Source organism: Brachyistius frenatus, unplaced genomic scaffold (assembly GCF_029030835.1).
Source record: "Brachyistius frenatus isolate BFR_SWC_R1_liver_20210118 unplaced genomic scaffold, ASM2903083v1 Contig_325, whole genome shotgun sequence".
In the NCBI taxonomy this organism is placed as follows: domain Eukaryota; kingdom Metazoa; phylum Chordata; class Actinopteri; family Embiotocidae; genus Brachyistius; species Brachyistius frenatus.
The window spans coordinates 262,501-282,339 of NW_027210924.1; the positions used below are offsets into that span (position 1 = coordinate 262,501).

Consider the following 19,839-nt stretch of genomic DNA (forward strand, 5'->3'; position numbering starts at 1 on the left):
ACCACATGGAACAAGCATCATTATGAATAACCTCCGGACTGGTAGTTTGTTCTCTAAATACGAAAAAAAAAAAAAAACGTGATATATGACTTGTGTAATGCTACGAACACGGCTTGTAGCTGTAAACCTCATGTTGTTCTGTCGACTCGCCACCAGATGGTGCTGTTCAGTCGGTACAAATAAAAGCGCTCGGTGGAGTCAGTGTTTTCAGTATTATTATTCCTCCTTATTAAAAGTGGATAATAATATTGTGCTCACGTTTTCACAGTTTAACGTGTCATTAATACGCTTCTGAATACATTTTATTACCAATTTCTTTTTACTTTTTCTCAGTTCAGAGCTGCAAAAAAAATCATCATCAGTCTATGAAATACTGATAAATTCATAAATTGTATTTATGGTTAATATCAACAAAGACTCTGATTCGTGTCCTCTCAACCTTGTCTTGTCTGTCAACCCCGATGAACGTCACCCGACGCTGACGCCGGCAACAACAGAAGAAAAACATGCTGAGTCTCAGAGCTCGGTGTCCTCGATGGCCTCCGGTTCATCCAGAGTGTCCACACGTCTCTTGCAGGCGTCCAGCAGTTTCTTCCTGGGTCCTAGCGGGATGTGGATGCTGGTGAGGTCCCGGTCCGAGCAGAGCAGCAGCGCCTCCAGGTCAATCTTCTCCCTCCTGAAGAGGGTCATGAACTCGCCGAGGCTCTGGGAGGCCAGGAAGGTCTCCAGCGGGCCGCTCTCCGGCTCGAAGTCCTCGTCCGGCCCGACGTCGGCGTCCTGCCACGGCAGGTTCCTCTCCTGCAGGCTGAGGCCGCTGCCGATGCTGTCCTCGTCGAAGCTGGGCGAGCGTCGAGGCAGGCGTCCTCGCAGGCGGACGTTCGGCGCCCGGCCGACGGGTTCGCTGCCCGCGACGCTCCCTTCGTCCCGCGGCCCGACGCCGAACACGCCGCCGCTCGCGTAGTTCCTCCTGAACACCATGGTGCCCAGCCCGGGGCGGGTGAACAGCGAGTCGCGCCCTGAGTCGGCGCTGATCTCGGAGTACGCGGCCTCGTGGAGGCCCGGGTCGCTCATGGCACGGGAGACGGCGTCGTCCTCGTCCTCGTCCTCGTCGCGGGAGAACATGTCGCGGATGTTGAGCCGCGAGCGCTCCCTGGGGTCGGCGTACGTCCCCTGTTTCAGGAACATGACGTCGTTGCCGAGCTGCAGGCCGGACAGCGAGCGCACGCTCTTCCTCCCGTCCTCGTAGATCTTGAACGTCCCGTCGACCTGCTTCTTCTTCTCCAGCTTCTTCTGGATCTTGGCTTTGCCCTTGGCGGTCGAATGCAGGGTCGCCTGAGAAGGAAACATCCGTTACTGAAAATCACCAACGTTCCTTTGATTATGAATTATTAGTTCAGGTGTTCGACGGAGTCAAAGTCGCTTCTGTTCCACGACACGATTTCTTTCTTACGACCGCGTCTAACTTTCACCAGAATATCTCGACTTCAGCCGAATGGTTTCAGGCTTCGTTCAGACTGCAGGCGAACTGGGTTTGTTTCTCGGATTCTGTTTGTCCAGACGTCACCAAACCCATCCGCGTGGGTTGCTGGTGGTAACCGTAGCAACACGGGCAGGCGATGCAGATTCCCGACAAAGCAAAGTCCCTGCGGGCCTGAAATAACCTCCAACAGGTCATATTTAGAGCGAATGACCAACGCGATCTGTAATCTTTGATCCTCTAACATCGTCCACGTTAACATAAAGATCACCCACCTGCGAGTATGGCATGTTGGAGGTGACGGTGTTGAACTTGCTGCTGGCGTAGCTGGAGAAGCTGATGGCGTCCAGGTTGTCCGGCGCCGCCGACTCCTTGGTGAACCTCCTCTCCATGCGCTCTCGGTGTTTCCTCTGCAGCTTGGCGCACTCCTTGATGCGGCGCTCGGCGGCGCGGAACGCCCGGTCCTTCAGTTTGCCCACCAGCTTGGGGTTCAGGGCGATCTGCTTGGCGGCGATGGAGTCCAGGTAGCGGACGCAGTCCATGTGGCTCTTGGCGGCGGCCATGTCCAGCGGCGTGTGGTAGTCGTTGTCCAGGCACCACACGTTGGCGCCGAAGGCCACCAGGAAGGACAGGCAGGCGTGGTGGCCGTTGGCGGCCGCCAGGTGGAGCGGCGTGTTCCCCCAGATGTCACACCTGTCCGGGTCGCCTCTGGAGACAGAAGACCGGACGCCATGTTGAATTTAAACACTCCATTTTATCTTAAAGGTTCCCCCTTCCTGTTCCCCCTCCTCTTCCTGTTTCCCCTCCTCTTCCTGTTCCCCCTCCTCTTCCTGTTCCCCCTCCTCTTCCTGTTTCCCCTCCTCTTCCTGTTCCCCCTCCTCTTCCTGTTCCCCCTCCTCTTCCTGTTCCCCCTCCTCTTCCTGTTTCCCCTCCTCTTCCTGTTCCCCCTCCTCTTCCTGTTTCCCCTCCTCCCACGTGGCCTGGCCTCCATCAATAATTCAACAGCTGCAGGTAAAACATGACAGAGGTGACTTTGCATAATTCACCCTCCACACCCGGAGTGTTTTTTTTTCGGGCCCAGCGACAGCGTCGCCACACGGCCGCGGGGTCACGACCTCCATCAGCCCGCAAACAGCTCAGATCATTTGATCATTTTTAGTTTCAGTTCTTCTATTACTGGTTGTGTCAAAACAATAATTCAATTTAAAGTTTGGTTTTCGCTTAGAAAATGAAAAATTATATTTACATCTTTATTTTTTTAATTTTTAATTTTATTTCACTTTATTAATCTCCGAGGGGAAATTTCTTTGCTGCAGCAAACTTTAAAGTTTGGTCTCAAAAAGCACCTTTTATTGTGTCATTTTAAAAGGCTAAAATATGCATGTAAATCTCCACTCTATCAAGCACCATAACAATTTTTAGAAATAGTTCACTTTTTTTTTTTACCACAAAGTGAACTGATGTTGCCAGTTTGTCATTTGGTGTTTTTGGTTTTTTTTGGGTGTAAATTTAAAGTTCGAAATCATCCTGAACAAGAAAAACAAAGAATCAGTGAAACTCGTGTTTTGTTTTGAATGATCTCTTCCTGGGACGCCTGCTCAGCGCCCGTCGCTCCATCACCGTGACCTTTTCAGCGTCTGCCGCCCTCCGCTTCACCTCACGCCTCATAAACCAGCTGTTAATCTGCTGCGGTAAAACGTCACCGACCCGGCTGCTTAAAACCAAAAAACAAAAGTCCCCTCTGATACTTTACCTACAAACTTATCTCACCTGAAGATAGACTTACTCCTGACTCCGTGCGATTATCCCGGTTTCTCTCCAAGCGAGCAGATCGTATCGTCAGCGGTTTATTGAAGCTTGAATCAGATTTAGAGTATTAAAGGAGCTCTGCTGTGTAATGGATCAGCTGCTCCGGAGAGATTAAATACACCAGTTATCACACATCAGCACACACGCTTTCATGGAGGGTACTCGCGTGCAGCTGACCTTTCTCTGTAATGAGGCTGTTTGGATGTGGAGGCCTCCGTCTCCTCCGTCTCCTCCGTCTCCTCCCGCAGCACTGATTAGATGAGTGATGGAGGCGGGAGCACTTTTATTTCTGGTTTCAGCTTTAACATTTTTGTTTTTGTTTTTTTGTGAAGATGTTGTTGTCTTTGGTGAGAAGATTCTGATGTTTGTAAAGTCATATTCCCCAAAAAGTGACTGGTTTTTTTTTTACAAATATATGTATATATATATATATATATATATATATACATACATATATAAATAAATAAATAAAAATATTATTTGAGTCTACTTCCACTTGCAGTATTGTCAGAATAATAAAATAGAAATAAAAACTTTGACCCAGAAGAGGATCAATCTTCTCCAGTAAAAAGAAAAGTGAAATTATTTGACTGTTTTAAAGAAACCTGCTGATTAAAAGCTTCCTGTTGTTGTTTTCAGTGAACTTCCCGGTCCCGGTCCCGGTCCCGGTCTCTGGACTCACCCTCTGCCCACGATGAGCCGGAGCGCCTCCAGGTTGCCGTGGTAAGCGGCCCATAAGGTCGGTGTCATCCCGTCCTCGTCCGGTGCGTTCAGCTCCTTCCGTGTGGCCTCCTTCAGCACGTCCAGGTAGCCGTCCCGGGCCGCCCGGTGGTACCGGTCGTTCATGGCGGCACCTCGGGCTCACTCTGAGTTCGGTTCCATGGAGGGACCGGACGGGTCTGCCCGGTTTTTGTTGAGGCGACGTTCAGTCCGGGACGCGGCGGGTCCGGACGGCCTGCAGCGGCGCGGAGCGGCGGAGGGGCTGGTTGCTAGGAGACGGACACGAGGCGTGCTGGTTGTCAGGCAGGGGCGGGACCGTGATGACGTCAGGGGCCGTCCCCCTTCATGAACAGCCACTTTATTAGGAACACCTGTGCAGTCCTAATTTACATTTAATGGGCTAATTCTACATCATTTCTTGTGACTTTTTAATCTGGTCAATTTAACTTAGTAATTCATATTTTTAACACATCATTTTACCACTTTTTTTTTATGTTTGACATTTCATCTCGTACTTAGAAACTCAAAATGAGGACTCTTTATTTCAGTTTTCATGTATTTTAAATTTTTAAAATCAATTTGCCTCTATTCTCATATTGTGGACAATTATCTTATAACTTTGACTTAAACAGGTGAAATATTTCTAAAGAAAGGTACAATTTTACCATTTTTTTTGTCTTATCATTTTTTATCTAATGTATTTGAGTTTTTGTTTTATTTTTGACATTTCATCTAATATTTTTTAAATTAGATCTAATTTTTTATGATCCTTTCTAATATGTTAGCTCATATTTTTGTCTGTAGGTAATTATCAAACCGATGACAGTGACACTAAATATCAGGCAGAGTGGTGATGGGAGCGAGGCTCCGTTTATTAGTCGCTTCTTGGTGTTGCCGGCTCACAAACGGGACACTTTCCTGGCAGAGAGCCCGGCTGGAAAACCTTTCAACTCTTTCAAAGTAAATTAATGTCAGCGACTTCAACAGAAACTCACCTGCAGAACGACAAAGACTTTTTGAAGCACTTTGTTGAAGCGGCTCGGCGGGTTGTGAAAAAGGTCCGAGAGAAAAGTAAACATGCTGCCTTTCCTGGAGGAGGTGCGTTACCACACCTGGAGGAGGTGCGTTACCACACCTAGAGGAGGGTGGGACGGTTACCTCACCTGGAGGAGGGTGAGAACCTGGATCAGAGGCTCATAGGGACGTTTTCAGATTCATGCTTTTACAGGATTTCAGCCAAAAGGAGAGAAAACTTAGAGACTGAAAGTAAAAGACCAAAAAAAAAGCACCAGGTGACACTGAATATGAAACCAGATCCTGAAGTCTCCTCCTCCTCCGGTTCTGCAGATCCCTCCAGCGATGAACCCGTTAGGGTCCATCAGGTCCAGGACCTGGAGCTGGACCCGGCGCCGGTGCGGGTTCCCGGCTCGAGGCGTCTGATCTCCGGCCTGCTGGGTCTGAACGTGTTCCTGCTGGGAGCCGCGCTGACGGCCGGCCGGGCCCTGAACCCAGACGGCCTCCGGGACCCCCAGGTGGTCCTGCTGCTGCTGCTGATGGGGGTCAGCCTGGTCTGGATGCTCTGGTACCTGCTGCGGGCCCGGAACCGGCCCGGCATCTGCCCGCACAAGGACCACCACGCCGGGGGAACCCCCGCCATCTGTACGCCGCGTGAGGTCTTTAAAAACAGACGGTTTCACAGCATGTTCTTTATTCTAACATCTCCCTCCTGCCGTCGCAGCGCTGCTGCTGCTGTTCGCCGCCTTCAGCCTGCTGCTGCTCGTCTGCCGGGTCGGATACCTGATGAGCGTGAGGGAGTGCCGGCCGGCCGTCTCGCTGGTGTCTCCGTTCATGGAGGCTCTTTTTCTCGCTCTGCAGGTAACGACGCTTATTTTCTATTTTTTTATAAACTGGAGGCTTTTTTTTCCCTGTTTTTGAACGGATGAGATGGATAAATACATTCATCTTTAAAATATATACATCTAAATGCTTAAATTAAAGGTGCTGAACCACAAATCATATGAACTTCATTTGAACCAAAGGCTGCAGTTTGAGAACGTGGCCTCAAATCTTACAGGTATTTCTCTGTAACATTTAATATCATTGACCAAATAAGTTTGTTAAAAACAACATTTATTTATTTCCAAAGAGTCAGTATGAAGTCTAATCTTCCCAAATTTAAAAAGATGTGAAAATGAATGCCTCCAATTTGTGTAACATTACTGAACACTTACACGAAATCAATAAGGCTGTTAGTTAATAATGAGACCAATATTAAAGCTTTAAGGGATTTACAAGACGCATTGAGAGTTTTTATTTAAAAAAATATGCAGCACTTTAAATTCTTGCAGTTTGTAAATATTTTTTTACTGTTTCATGTGTCTTTAGTGAATAACTGTTTTTTTTGTTTTTCTCTTGCAGACATATTTACTGTGGCATCACTCCAAAGACTGCGTTCACAGACACAAGATCATCACCAGGTCGTTAGGTTTTGGTCACATTTATTCATATTTGCATGCCGTGGTGATATTCGTTTATTTACGGCCCCCTGTACGGAGTGCAGGTCCGGGCTGATGCTGCTGCTCTCCTGTGACCTGCTGCTGTGGCTGAACGGCGTGACGGACGACTCCATCCACGAGGAGATCGAGTTAGAAAAAGAAGGCTGGCTGCAGTTCGGCAACACGAACTCATCCGAAGCCGCCAGCTCGGATTTAACAGGTAGTTTGACTTCTTTTCTTTCCTGTCCGGCGGCTGTGTGTTTGGGCTCGTCGTCGAGTTACGTTCCCGATCATCCGCCCGCAGGGAACTCCAGCTGGTGTCGGTGCCGCTCCCGACCGGCCTGCCTCTCCTTCAGGAAAGGCTTCGAGATCCTCCATCCCTTCCAGCTGGAGTTCTACCTGATGGCCGGCTGCCTGATCTACGTGATGTGGAAGAACGTGGGCCGCAGGACGAGCCCGGACCGCCCCGCCCCTCGGAGGCCGACCCCGCGTGCGGCGCTCCTCGGCGGGGTCCCGGTCGGCCTGGCGACGGGCTCCCTGGCTCTCGTCTCGGGAGTGACCTCCTTCGTCCTCTACCACGTCTGGGTGAGGCGGCGGCAGCTTCGCCTCGCCGCCTTCCTCCTGTTCTACAGCTACCACGCCGCCGTCCTGCCCGTCATGTCTCTGTGCTCGCTGGCCGGGCTGCTGGTCCACAGGATGGAGAGGAGGGCTCACGACGGGGGTCGCGACCCCACCCGGGGCCTGGACGCGCTCCTCCTGCTGGCGGCGGCTCTCGGCCAGCTCGCCCTGTCCTACTGCTCCCTGGTGGCGGCCCCGGCCGCGGGGACCCGCGGGCCCCCGGAGGACCTGGACCTGTCCTACGCCCTCCTCAGCCTGCTGGAGCTCATCCTCCAGAACATCTTCATCATCGAGGGCCTCCACCGGCACCCCAACCTCCTCGCCAAGAAGAAGCAGCAGGAGAAGCAGACGGCCGGCGTCTTTAAGGTACCTGCGTTTTTATTTAGAGCGTCGTGTGAACAAGAAAACTTTTTATTTACGACATGATCCGTCTCACAGGTACCAGAGGAGACGACCGCTAACACATCAGCGCCCCCTGCTGTCCAGGAGCATGATGGGAAAAAACCCTGGACCAAAAGAGTCACACGAGAACTCTGCGCTTTCCTCATCCTCTCCAACATCGTGGTAAAGTTGTGTGTTCTTGAAACACTTTCTTTTCCTCTTCACGTATGTAAACACATGAATGTTCCTCTCCTGCTGCAGCTGTGGGTGATTCCTGCGTTCGGCGTCCACCCGCAGTTCGAGAACGGTTTGGGGAAACGCTTCTTCGGCTTCAGCGCCTGGTTCGTCCTGGTGAACGTGGGTCAGCCGCTCGCCGTCTTCTACAGGATGCACTCGGTGGCGGCGCTGATGGAGCTGCTCATCACCGCGTGACCCGGAGACGGACGAGCAGCCGGCCAGACCACAACCCGTTTCTCTTGGCTCCAGGTAATTTGATTAATTACATATTTGCTAAGATTTAAATGCGACCTTAAAGCTTTTGATTTATTTAATTTTTTTTACTGACTTGTTAGGGAGTGAAGTGGACAGAAATATGGACTTTCTTTCAGACTAAGAAAAGACCTGTTGGATCGAACGCTATAAAATGAGACCAGCAGATGGTGCTACAGTTGCTGTTTTTACTCCCGAGTTAGTTTTTAATTTTGTGCTTGCAGGTCTATGAATTAAATCCATATAAAATGTGTAAAGGGTTGAGAATGTAAAATGCAGATGATGCTCATGTAAAAATACAACAACAACAAAAAGACCTGATTTATGATTTATATTATTTTTCACATCCTCTTTTTTACTTTTTAGTGCCTAAAATCTTTGCTGATCCTCTTCAGCACATCAACGACCACATGGAGTATCTACATGTCCCACACAGTTCTCTCTCTTTTCATGTAAACCTGCTCAAATTAAATCATTCTTTGGCACGTTGATGTCGAATCCATTATTTTATTTTCAGGTTGAATCCGCCGAAGCACCTTAAGAAGGAAAAACACGTTTCACCGTCCGAAATACTTCTGGTCTGACCTGAACGTGAACGAGAAACCGGCGAGTGTGATCACAGACACTTCCTGTTGTCGAGGTTTTTGGCAAAATAAAAAGTCCCATAAATGTCATGAGTGCGTCAAATTTAAAGACGATTCTTCAGCTGCTCATGACACTCGTGTTACAGACTCCATGTGGTGTGAAGTCGGCAGTTTATGGACACATTTAGATGTTTTATAATATAAATATATTATATATATTATATAAGTTGACAAAGAACGAGACGTGAAATGTTCCTCCGGAAGATCTTCACCTCTAAATCCTCTGGATCTCAAACAGACGGATGTCGGTGTCGTACCAGATCGGAGGATCCACGTTGCTAGCGGCAACAAGAGCCGGAGAGGAAAAGAGACGAGTCGTCGTTTCAGAATCGGAACCGGCAGAAAGAAGCGAAACACAACGTTTACATGTTTGTTTACCGGACGTTTGTTTACCGTAAGTAGATGACCCCCCACATGTACGTGCGGAACCACATGGCGGTGCCGGCGTTGGCCTGGTACTTCCTGATGAGGATGGGGTGGGGGACGGGCAGCAGGCCCACCAGCGTGCCGTGCTGCAGGAACTTCAGGATTTCCGACTCGTCCGTCAAACCCCTGAAGAACAAAAACAAAAAAACATCTCCGGATGAGAAGAGCGGAGGCCGTTTGTTTACAGGTAAACAAGCCGCTCGTCAACCAGAAGCTGAAGTCTCGTCTCGTCTCCTCCTCACTTGTCGATGCAGATCTTCTCCACCTGAGGAACCAGAACCTGCAGCAGCCGCATGATGGTCTGCAGAGGAAGTTTGCTTTTCCACGACGACACCTTAAAGAGCAGGAAGACGGACGGAGGACGTCACGCGGCGGGAAAAACGGGTCTGAAGTAAAGACGGAGGAACCGGCGCGGCGGGACGGACTCACCCAGTCCGGGTCGGCGCTCCACGGCGCCGTCGACGAGACGCTCGACAGTCGACTCCTCGCCGCCTCCGACTCGGCGCGGTCGCCCTGACGACAGAGCGAAAAACATGAGCTGCAGACAGAAGCGCGTGGACATCAGAGCGGGGTTGTCGGCGGCGGTACCTCGCGGTCTCTCTCCGAGTTGGACTCGGTGTCCACGTCAGCGGGCGTCTGCGGGGAGTCGGCGTGAGACACCGCGACCAGCGTCCCGTCCTCGCTCACCCGAGACTTCTCCGTTATCTTATCGATCCCTGAGACAACACGACACACAATCTGGGTCACCTTCAAGATCAGACTGCAGCGCACGGCTGATGATGTCATAAAGACGCTTTACAGGGAGAGTTGGACGTGAAGTCACCGAAGAGATTCGACACCATGTTCACGTCTGACGGATAAATCTGAAGTCAGTGAGCTGGTTAGCTTAGCTTAGCAGAAGCAGATGGAAACAGCAAGCCTGAAACTGCCTGCTCATATTCACCGACGTGAAAAAAGGTCCCTGACTCGTCCCACGAGGGAGGAAAGGGAGCAACTTCCAAAACCTAACCTGGTTTAATATTTGATAGATTTTCAGTCTTTTTACGAAATAAAAACTCATAAAATTACCTTTGTTCTTTTTTTTAAATGAACATCATTGAACCTTTGTGTGTTTGGACCGATCGGACCTCCTACCTGGCGTCGCCTCTAAGCTGGTTTTGAGCGTGCCGGGCTCGGCCGGTACCGCCGGCCTGGAGCCCACCATGGACTCGGTCTCCGTGGAGTCGGTCCTGGAGATGCCCGACGACTTCTTGTTCTTCTTCTTCTGCAGGGCCTTCTGAATGGACGCCGCGTCCGACGGCAGGTTGGCCAGCTGGTGGAAGACGTTCCTCTTCCGGATGACGGCGTACACCAGGTGGCAGTTTCCTGCCGGGGGAGAGTTCAGGTGTTCAACTGTGACGCGTCGCAGCGAGGAGTTCAAACACATCTGCGTCGTCTCACCGTCGAACTGATACTGGATGATGTTGTTGAAGACCTCCAGCAGGAAGAAGATCAGGTGGTGGTTCTGGGGGGCGGAGAAGAGGAAGGGGGGGGTGGAGAAGGCCTCCAGCAGGTGGAGCAGCTTGTTGGCCGCCACCATGGACAGGCTCTTCAGGTAAGGCGAGACTGCGGAGGAAACAACACGTCACAGGGGCCCCGCAGCTCTCCGGCTCCTCCACCAGGGGGCAGCGGTGCTACTCACTGTTCACGATGACGGTGAGCAGGCAGTCGAACAGAGGCTGCAGGCGCTGGTGACCGCTGGTGACGATTTTATGGAAGATCTAAACGTGAAGTAGGAAGAAAAAAAAAAGGAATCATTATCGTGGCGACTGCTGTTACATATTAATTTATAGAGGAAAAAATATTTGACAGCAAACAACTTTTTAGGGAGAGAAAATTAAATATTCTCCAAGATTAAGATGATTAAACAGAAATGATCACGTCCGACTAATGAAAAATAATGCAACTTCAGATCTTTAATAGAGATTTAAATGGAAAGTAATAAGGCCACATTATGGTAAGAAAAAAAAACATTAATAATAATATTTTGCATTTCAAGAATAAAGTCAAAACATTACGAATCAAATCAACTTTAAAGTCAAACTTTTCAGAATAAATCAAACAACTAAAGAAGTTTTAGATGCTTCAACAAAATGTGCCTTTCGTAGATGAAATTAAACACTAGAATATTTGAACCCGCCCGTGAACTCACCACGACGAGCAGGTCGGCGTGCGTCCCTGTGAAGACAGGGATGTCCATGGGGACGCGCAGCGTGTACGGCTTGTTCATACGAACGCCGAAGTTTCTCTCTCCGCTCAGCAGCAGCAGGATGAAGACGCCGAGGTGCATGAGGCCGACCCGAGCTGCACACACACACACACACACACACACACACACACACACATACATACACACACACACACACTAAAATGCGTGAACCAGGTATTATGATTGAATCTGTCTCCCCCAGATCGACTCACACTGATCCGCTCGGGCGTCGTTCAGGTAGAAGAGGATGGGAACAAGCATGTCCAACACGTCGCTGCTCTTCAGGACGAAGAAGAGGAACTTCTAAAAACACACAAAACACGAGTGAGTTAAAGCTATAAATGTAGTTCACTGGATTTTAATGCCCTCCAGCTGAGTAGCTGAACTTTGAGTGAGTAAATTTATGCACAAGAACCAGTATCACTTTTCTCAGGACAAAATTATAACATTTCAATACTCTGCATATTACACATGCAAAAACATTAGCTGATTCACAAAATGAATAAAAGAACCATTAAGAGATGTAAAATGAGGTAAAACTATCACAAAGAAGCAAAAGAAATCCCCGGCACCTTGTTGAAGTCACAGAACTTCCAGAAGAGGATCAGCAGCTCCTGGTGGAACTGGATCTTCTTGGTGGATCGGGGCAGGTAGGTCTGGATCAGAGGGTTGTTGAGCAGCCGGGCCAGACCTTTGAGGATGAAGCTCAGGTCCTGATGGAGAGAGGAGACACGTAAACATCCCTCCGTACCGCCTGATAAATGATCTGCGGCATATTTCACTACACCTCTTCTCTGTGGATCCTGGAGAGATAATTCACGAAGAGGTTGTTGGGTCCAGGAGGCTGAAAAAAAAATAAAAAATTTTACATCTGAATCAGTGCTTTAAATTTAAAGACAATAAATCTGTTATTAATCCGAGTCACCTCTGACTCCGCCTCCGTGGCTCCGGAGGCGTCCAGCGCCTGCAGGGCGGTGCCGGCGGCCGAGCCGGCCTCGTGCTCCAGGGTGACGATAAGGATCTGGACCGCCTGCTCCACCAGCTGCTCCCGGTAGTCGGAGAACAGCAGGTGGTTGTACGGGATGCCGTAACCGATGGGGTCGTAGGCGCACACCACGTTGAGCAGGGAGGTGAACAGAGGCAGGGCGTGTCTGAAAGGCAGCTAGAGGTCAGTGACGCTGTTCATTCACATTTACTGAGTAGAGACCTATTTTATAAACTCTTGTGTAATAAAATCTATTTTTACGAGCTCCTTACATGTTTTTATGTAAACTTCAAATTTAACATTCTTCAAGACGTATGTAGTTGTGTAAAAAGTGCAGTTTCCCTCCTTAAGTAGGTCAAATGTTAAACCTGTTTTCTGAGGAGCAGAAGAAGGAGATCCAGGGGTTGATGGTTTTACTCTCAGACGAAGGAGGGAGGTACATGGCTTCAGAGAAACAGGTGATGAGCAACTTCAGCAGCTCCGTCCTGAAAACACACAAAAACAACAAGATCACACAGGAGGGATCGACGTCGCTAAAGAGTTTCATTTAATTATCCGTCAGATAAATATTCTACAAAAGGCAAAAACAACAATTCTTGTCCTGTCGCCTCCAGATGAGAAAAGCCTTTGTATAATCAAACTAGATGAAAATTGTGTCACTTTATAGCAACTTCAAATTGTTTTAAAAGTCTCAGACTTTGTCTGAAAACAGTCCGGTCTCACCTGTTCAGGTCGTGGACGTAGTTGAGAGGCGGAGCCTGAGCAAAGCCCACGCCGGCCTCCCAGATGTACTCACAGCTGTCCATGGACCGCATGTCCTCAGCCCTGTCCTGCAGAGGAAACCACTGCTAGTAAAATATTCACTTATGTCCCGTTAATGATTTTCTGTGTCTAATTATTAATTCAGATTTCAAATGTTTCAGTTTCGGACTGATTTCGTCTTTGTTGGGCATTTTTGACAATTTGTTGACTAAAAAAATAATTATAAGCAAAATAAGCAACAACAAAGAAAGTGTTTTGTAGCAGTTAAAAAACAAAGAATTATGATATTAGGCTTTTAAGATCGCATTAATGCAGACAAGACCGACTTAAAAAAAGCATCTAATGCATTTCATGGATAGTAAATGACACCCAGGAAATAAGAGAGGAAACAAACAAAAAGAAAAAGCAGTGTTGACCTGACTTTATTATATCTTAAATGAGCATAATATTCAACATTTAATAGTCTTTTAAACCCTCATTTACTCTGTGAAGGTCTGCAGCGAGCCACGAGACGTGTTCACACCTCCTTCTGCCGTGTGATTCGACAAAGCCGAGTACTCGGCTGACAATATCTGCGTGCGACACCTCGGCACAGATAACTGCAGCTTCAGGAACACGTGACAACAAGGTGCCGCCGTTTGTTCCTCGTCGGTGAGCTGATAGCGAAGCGCACCGTGCCACGAGTTTACTGGCGGTCAAACTGAACCCACTGAGCTCTGAAGTCGTCTGTTTGAGTTATTTCAGACTTTAAACTAAATAAAGAGAAAAAAGGCTAAATTACTAAAACGGTTAACGTGGTTTTGTGCAACAGATTTTTGACTTCATTTTCTTATGACCCATCAGGTTTATCCAACTACAATGACGCCATAAGACCAAAACACACGATAGGATCACAGACTGGATATAAAAGTGTTCGTAGCTTCCGTGTGCAGAAGTGTCTTCAGCTGCAATACCAGCGAGTGCCACTAGAGGTCGGCTCCAAAAAGCCTCCGGCTCCATAGACTCCCATTCAACTTCTCTCATCAAATCCAAAGTGAATAAAATGTGTCCATCAGTTATCTCGGTGTTGTTAGCTAAAGTCACTCCTTCTTCTTAGTTTTCTGGAGGTCCATCTGAAAATAATCCCTCATTCATTAGAAAAGAAGATTCAAGAAGACCTGTTTTTGGGGGCGTGTCTGTTTGATTGACAGGCCTGTGGTGCAGTCAGGTTACAGCTATCGGTGGGCGGGACAATACAAAACAAAAAGATAGTTAATGGTTCCAGATAAATTTTTTCCGAACCTTTAACTTTGCTTCTTTCTTTTTTTTACACCATGTTTGACGTTATAGAGAAGAGACTTTAAAACTATATACAACCTTGACTTTTTAAAAACACTTAAAAAACTCAAGCTTGTTTCATGCAGAAAGTTTTAATTTGCCAAGTGTAGGAAAATATCTGTTTTTCCTGCATCCAACTTTAAATTCTGATGAATGAAAATGAATTCAGCTGCAGTGTTTTTGGGAGGCAGCAGACGAATACCTGAAATATACGGCGGTTGATATATTTGAAGCCAATAACGACACCTTTCGACCTGCAAACCACCAGAAATCCTCAGAGAGGGAAGTGAAAGCTCGACAGCTTCCTTCCAGTAATTGTGTTTTTCGTGCTTCACGCTCCAACGAGGCCGACGGTAACCAACGACAGCCGCGGGACAGTTTCCACCTTCTTGCCACAGAAACGAGTGTTTTGCCGAGACGTGTCCGCCCTGTTCAAACACAAGCTCACGTGGTGTCACTCATTAACTCCGGCGACCGCCTCGGGAGGAGATAACGGCACCGACCGAATAATAGAAACCTGTTTTATACGAGCGGTGAAGTGTTGACTCTGCTGGAGCTTCAGGGATTAAACAAAGCAAACACGCTGCTGAAGTTAATTCTGTTTACTTCATACTGTGGAAGAGACTGCAGGAGCAACAGAGGTTGGTTAGCCTAGCTTAGCATACACACTGGAGGCAGATGGAAATAGCTAGCTCGCTATAGCCAGAGGTAAAAAACAAAAAACAAAAGGAAAACAACTGTGATTACTGCTAATAATAAATACTAACGACATTCTCAGCTGGATTTTGTGATTAGCGTTAACATATTAAAGGTACTTTGACAATCTGTCCAGTATTTCCCCCTAAAAACCAACAACGGTCACTTATACGTTTCTTCTTTTTTTTTTGTATGTCCTAATCAAAACAAGCTAAAATGTGTAAATGATACCGACTTTATGTGCAAACGTGTATTCTGTCAGGCTAGCTTCCTGTGTTTATGCTAAGCTAGGCTACGGGCTCTGAAGCGGGTGGGCGGACTCACCGGGCCGCTCTTCTTGTGGCTCTGGATGGTGAAATCCGGACAGAAGAGCAGGTCGGCGACGGCCAACATCAAGGACTCAGCCAGCGGCCGAGCGTCGTCTTCGTCGGCGTCTTCGTCCAGACGCTGGAGGACGACGAGAAAAGTTACGTTTGTAATGTGTTGTTTGTTTTGAGGTTGTTTTATCACGACATTTTACATAATATATTTTAATGCAACCAACCAATTTGCTTTTATAATGTTTTTTTTCTTTTTGTTTGAGCTAATATGCTAATGCTAGCACCCTTTAAACATGGGAGCTAGTTCACCGACGTATCAAACAACATTTTTGTGAATCTGACGGTCAAATTAGCCGTTTAACTACAAACACGCTCACAGTCGTGCGTTTAGTTCCATCGTTTAGTTCCATCGTTTAGTTCCATCGTTTAGTTCCATCGTTTAGTTCCATCGTTTAGTTCCTCCTGTCGTTCTACTGTTCTTCTTTAAATTCTTCTCTTCAAATCAAGTCCAGTTTTTTTTCCCTCCAGAACCACAAACGGAGTCCATCAGTCGGTTCCTGCTGCTTCACCTCCCAAACTTTCATTAAGGGACATTCAATCCCTCCTTAATTCAACCGCTGGCCAGGAGGAAGAGGAGGGGGGGTGAGGGGGGAGGGGGGATACAATATGGTTAGTGTTTGGACCGCGGTCCCCTGAAGACCAGGTAACCAGAGACCCTGGTGGGGGGAGGTGGGGGGGAGGCTGGCTCTGGACAGAGACCTCCTCCGCAGCAGCAGTCTCATGTTACGCTGCAGAATCAGAATCAGACGGCAGCATCTCTTCTAACCGCTGCAGATTATTACGGGACATCAAAGCTCCTCCGGTCGGCACGTTTAAACTCCACAAACCGTCCGCGGACGGATCGCTTCCCTCCGTCGCCGCTTCCAAGACGCCGACGACAGTTCCTTCACAGGACAATTTAAATCCCTTCAATTGCACCTTCACCTGTTCTGTTCTGGTTTTTTAAAAAGATGCAAAAAAAATGCAACAAAAAAAAAAAAGTTGAAGCACAAGATTCAAACTAATCGGCCTTTTAATTTGTAAAAAGTGTTGAAACGTCCCAGTTTAAAGTTTATTCTTCAACTTTGACCTCAATGTGTTTGAAAGTAAATAATAATAAAAAAAAAAGATTATTATTTGTTTCAGGAACGACATCGTCTGAATAAAAGGTAAACGGACCGTGACAGCTGAGCAGTGTGTTTGATCGGGATTTAAATATTTCAACGACTGTTGGATGAACTTTGTAATTTAATTTGCAGCATCAGCAGCTTTTTCAGTGTAAAACCGTCAGTGAACGTCGAGCGGTGACGAGCCGTCACACCTCGTGTCCTCCGAACTGTGTGTGTGTGTGTGTGTGTGTGTGTGTGTGTGTGTGTGTGTGTGTGTGTGTGTGTGTGTGTGTGTGTGTGTGTGTGTGTGTGTGTGTGTGTGTGTGTGTGTGTGTGTGTGTGTGTGTGTGTGTGTGTGTTTCGTACCGCCGTCCTGCCGGCTCCGGGCACCGTGGACCAGAAGAAGCCCCTCCAGTCGGCGTCCTCGAAGATGAAGGGCAGGATGCGGGTGAGCAGGCGGGTGCAGTTCACCACGATCTGCCGCTCCCGGTCGGACGGGCAGCCGGAGTCGGAGCCCTGAACCAGCCGCTCCACCGCCTGACGGAGGAGAACCGGTGTCACGATGCGAGACATGATGAGGACGGATTCATTAGAAAGAGAAAGCCGACATTGATTTTGTCAACGACGTCTAACAACGGCGCTTTCCTTTAAGACCTGGAGGGTTTTTTCCTTCACCTGTCGTGTCTTTATATGAATGACCTTTGACCTTTACGCTCACAGCGTGGGAACAACAAACATCTGCATTCCTTCGTCTCCGACCGTCTCCAGGATGGACAGAAGCTGCTCTAAAGACAACAGACGGGAGATCCCGGCTGCCCGGAGCGGCGATATTATTCAGGAATAAAACGGGTTCATGTGAGCAGATTTAACAGAACCTGCTTCCACAACAGAGTTTTGTTCCAAACTTCCTTATTTGTCTTTTGTCGGTCCACTTCGTTTACGTCAACGACGACTCTTTCGTACAAACCAAAACGCAGTCGTGGAGTTCCTCAGGGTTCAACACTCGGACCGTTTACTTTTCACTTTACACAATCTTGTCTCAGGAAAACTAAATATCATCAGGAAGCTGCACGCATGAATCTTCACCTCATTTTCAGATGATACGCAGCTTTATTAATCCGATGGAACCAATCAGACGTGCTCCTTTACGACTCACTCTCCATGTCTTTAAAGGCCACTATTGCATCGTGTTAACTTCCTGTCTTCTCTCCTGTAGTTTTGTGCTACAGGTTTCTGGCTCTCCATGCTGTTCTTTTCTGTCTCTGCTCTCCCTTCAACCAAAACTGTTGGCGGCAGACGGCCGCCCGCCTCTCGAGTCTGGTTCTGTCGCAGGTTTTCCTCTGAAAGCAGAAAACTGACTGGGGTTACCTTATAGCAGAGGGTTGCCAGGTTGGACGGAGACTCCTCTCTGACGGCTCTGATCTCCGCCGACGGCACCAGGGCGAAGACATCCTGGACGGCGGTGGAGGAGTCGGCCCAGAACTGATCCCAGAACACGTCGTCGGTGGCTTCGACGGGCTGCGGGAGAGGAAACAACGTCACGGCGACCCCTGAACGCAGCACGGTGGAGTTTTAATGTGACCGCAGCTCCAACGCTGAGATCCTTTATTCATTTTGAAGTTAAAGTTTCATTTTCTAGTTTTGTCTGACAAAGACTGAACTTTTCCAATATTAATCATAATCAAGCAAAATGTTAAATATCATCAGGACTTTTGATTGACAACGACTCAAAACATTTATCGATTCTCCACAAAGCAGCTGATTAATTTTCTAACAGCTGACTAATCATTTTATCGACTGATCGTTTCAGCTCTAAATGTCAAAAATAAAAATCTGCACATAAATGACACATTAAGGCGTCAGCTATCAGTTATTTAGATTATTTGTGAATTAGCTAATTAGTTTGGTCTTAAATCAGAAAATAGTGGAAAACAGCTGCTTTAAATGTCAAAATATTGAATATTAAATATTAAAAATCCACATAGCAGCAGATTAATTTGACTAATCACTTAATCAACAAATCGTTTGTGCTCTAAATGTCTCAAATCTAACAGTCACAGGAAAATCTGCACATAAATGGCCCAGAATTCAACATGTATGATATTAAAAAGTAACATTAGGGCTGCAGATAACATTAATCATTATTATTGGTGAATTTGATGATTAGTTTGGTCTTCCATTTTTAGAAAATATTGAAAAACAGCAGATTTAAATGTCGAAATATTTACTGTTTTAGCTTGAAAATGACTCAGAACATTCATCGATAGCAGCTGGTTAATTTAGTCTCGACTGACTAATCGATTAATGGGCTGACGTTGCAGCTGGAACTTGAACACAACTCTGACGCAGGCTGATAAAAGGCGTCGTTAGTTTCACCTTAAAAACACCTGCAGCCTGAAAACTGACGCTCAATCGAACATTATTCAGGCCACATGTTGAACGTTCACGTTATTCTAAGGAGTGAAACAAAACGAGTGTTTTTTATACCCCCGAAATTGCACAATTATTTTTTTTTAAATTAAAAATTAAAAAAAAAAAATCTATATTTTGAAGCGTATTTTTTGGGGAAATCCTCATTTGCAAACAGGTTTTTTCCTGCACTTGCTGTGATGTTTGCTGTGATGTTTGCTGCTCTCCATGCGACCATCTGGCACTCCAACTTTATCTCCGCAGGCTGCATTTTTAAGTGCGCAGACGCACGCGCTCAGCGGACGTGTCTTTATTCCACCTGCAGTGTTTAAGAGTAAAAAAAAAACCAAGATAAAAACCAGAGACCGACCTGTGTTTTGGTTGTCAGCTGGATCACCGCCTTCCTGAAGTGCAGTTTGGTGTCGGTGTTTCCCATGTTGCCTCCTGGATCCGTTCAGAGGGATAATCTCCCTCATCCACCTCACAGCCGCGCCGCGCTCCTGATGCATTCAGGGGCGGCTCGGAAACTTGCGATTCAGGCCAAATATATCCGCTGCTACTTCTAATCGATGCTTTAAATAATTCTCTCTTTATGGAAGTGTATTTAATTATTCGTTTGCACATTAGTAAATAAATAAATATTATGATAATTTGTGATATATTCGTAAATACATTAAATTACTTGTACCTGCATATACTCAGATATCGCCTACATCAATCCACGATAAAGTGAAAAGTTCTACAGGATTGGTAGAACTCTAAAAGTACCCACAACCCTCACAAAGAAAAACTAGAAAAAACACATTTACATTAAAGGTCAGTGCCTTTGCAATAATGACAATTAATGATATTAAATACTGTATGCTGTTTGTTTTGATCTAGATCTGTCTTTATT

General features: G+C 47.2%; 3 protein-coding genes across 3 annotated transcripts in view; 1 reads left to right on the forward strand and 2 right to left on the reverse strand.

Moving 5' to 3' along the window:
* The window catches only part of ush1gb (Usher syndrome 1Gb (autosomal recessive)), a 4,772-nt gene extending 474 nt beyond the window's left edge, over positions 1 to 4,298 (reverse strand). The window contains exons 1-3 of the mRNA XM_069723372.1: positions 3,969 to 4,298; positions 1,753 to 2,185; positions 1 to 1,332 (exon numbers count right to left, since the gene is read on the reverse strand). The exon at positions 1 to 1,332 is cut by the window's left edge and continues 474 nt beyond it. Coding sequence (XP_069579473.1) covers positions 517 to 1,332; positions 1,753 to 2,185; positions 3,969 to 4,132 — 1,413 coding nt within the window. The 5' untranslated portion in view covers positions 4,133 to 4,298 and the 3' untranslated portion in view covers positions 1 to 516. The remainder of the gene's footprint in view (positions 1,333 to 1,752; positions 2,186 to 3,968) is intronic.
* A 1,002-nt stretch (positions 4,299 to 5,300) lies between these two features.
* On the forward strand, positions 5,301 to 8,467 carry LOC138635741 (proton channel OTOP3-like). Its single transcript, XM_069723371.1, is given in 7 exon segments — positions 5,301 to 5,665; positions 5,745 to 5,881; positions 6,425 to 6,483; positions 6,567 to 6,721; positions 6,806 to 7,683; positions 7,762 to 7,986; positions 8,356 to 8,467. Coding segments are annotated over 6 exon segments (1,755 nt in total). The 5' UTR covers positions 5,301 to 5,310; the 3' UTR covers positions 7,933 to 7,986; positions 8,356 to 8,467.
* A 9-nt stretch (positions 8,468 to 8,476) lies between these two features.
* Positions 8,477 to 19,438, reverse strand: hid1b (HID1 domain containing b). Its single transcript, XM_069723369.1, has 19 exons — positions 19,315 to 19,438; positions 17,904 to 18,053; positions 16,902 to 17,072; positions 15,392 to 15,514; positions 13,016 to 13,122; positions 12,661 to 12,777; positions 12,233 to 12,458; positions 12,095 to 12,151; positions 11,880 to 12,020; positions 11,520 to 11,610; positions 11,251 to 11,402; positions 10,741 to 10,819; positions 10,500 to 10,664; positions 10,194 to 10,424; positions 9,648 to 9,775; positions 9,489 to 9,572; positions 9,302 to 9,393; positions 9,027 to 9,185; positions 8,477 to 8,911 (listed from the first exon to the last, which is right to left on the reverse strand). The coding sequence occupies exons 1-19, from the start codon at positions 19,378 to 19,380 to the stop codon at positions 8,848 to 8,850; spliced, it is 2,403 nt and encodes an 800-aa protein (XP_069579470.1). The 5' UTR covers positions 19,381 to 19,438; the 3' UTR covers positions 8,477 to 8,847.
* Positions 19,439 to 19,839: the final 401 nt, after the last annotated feature.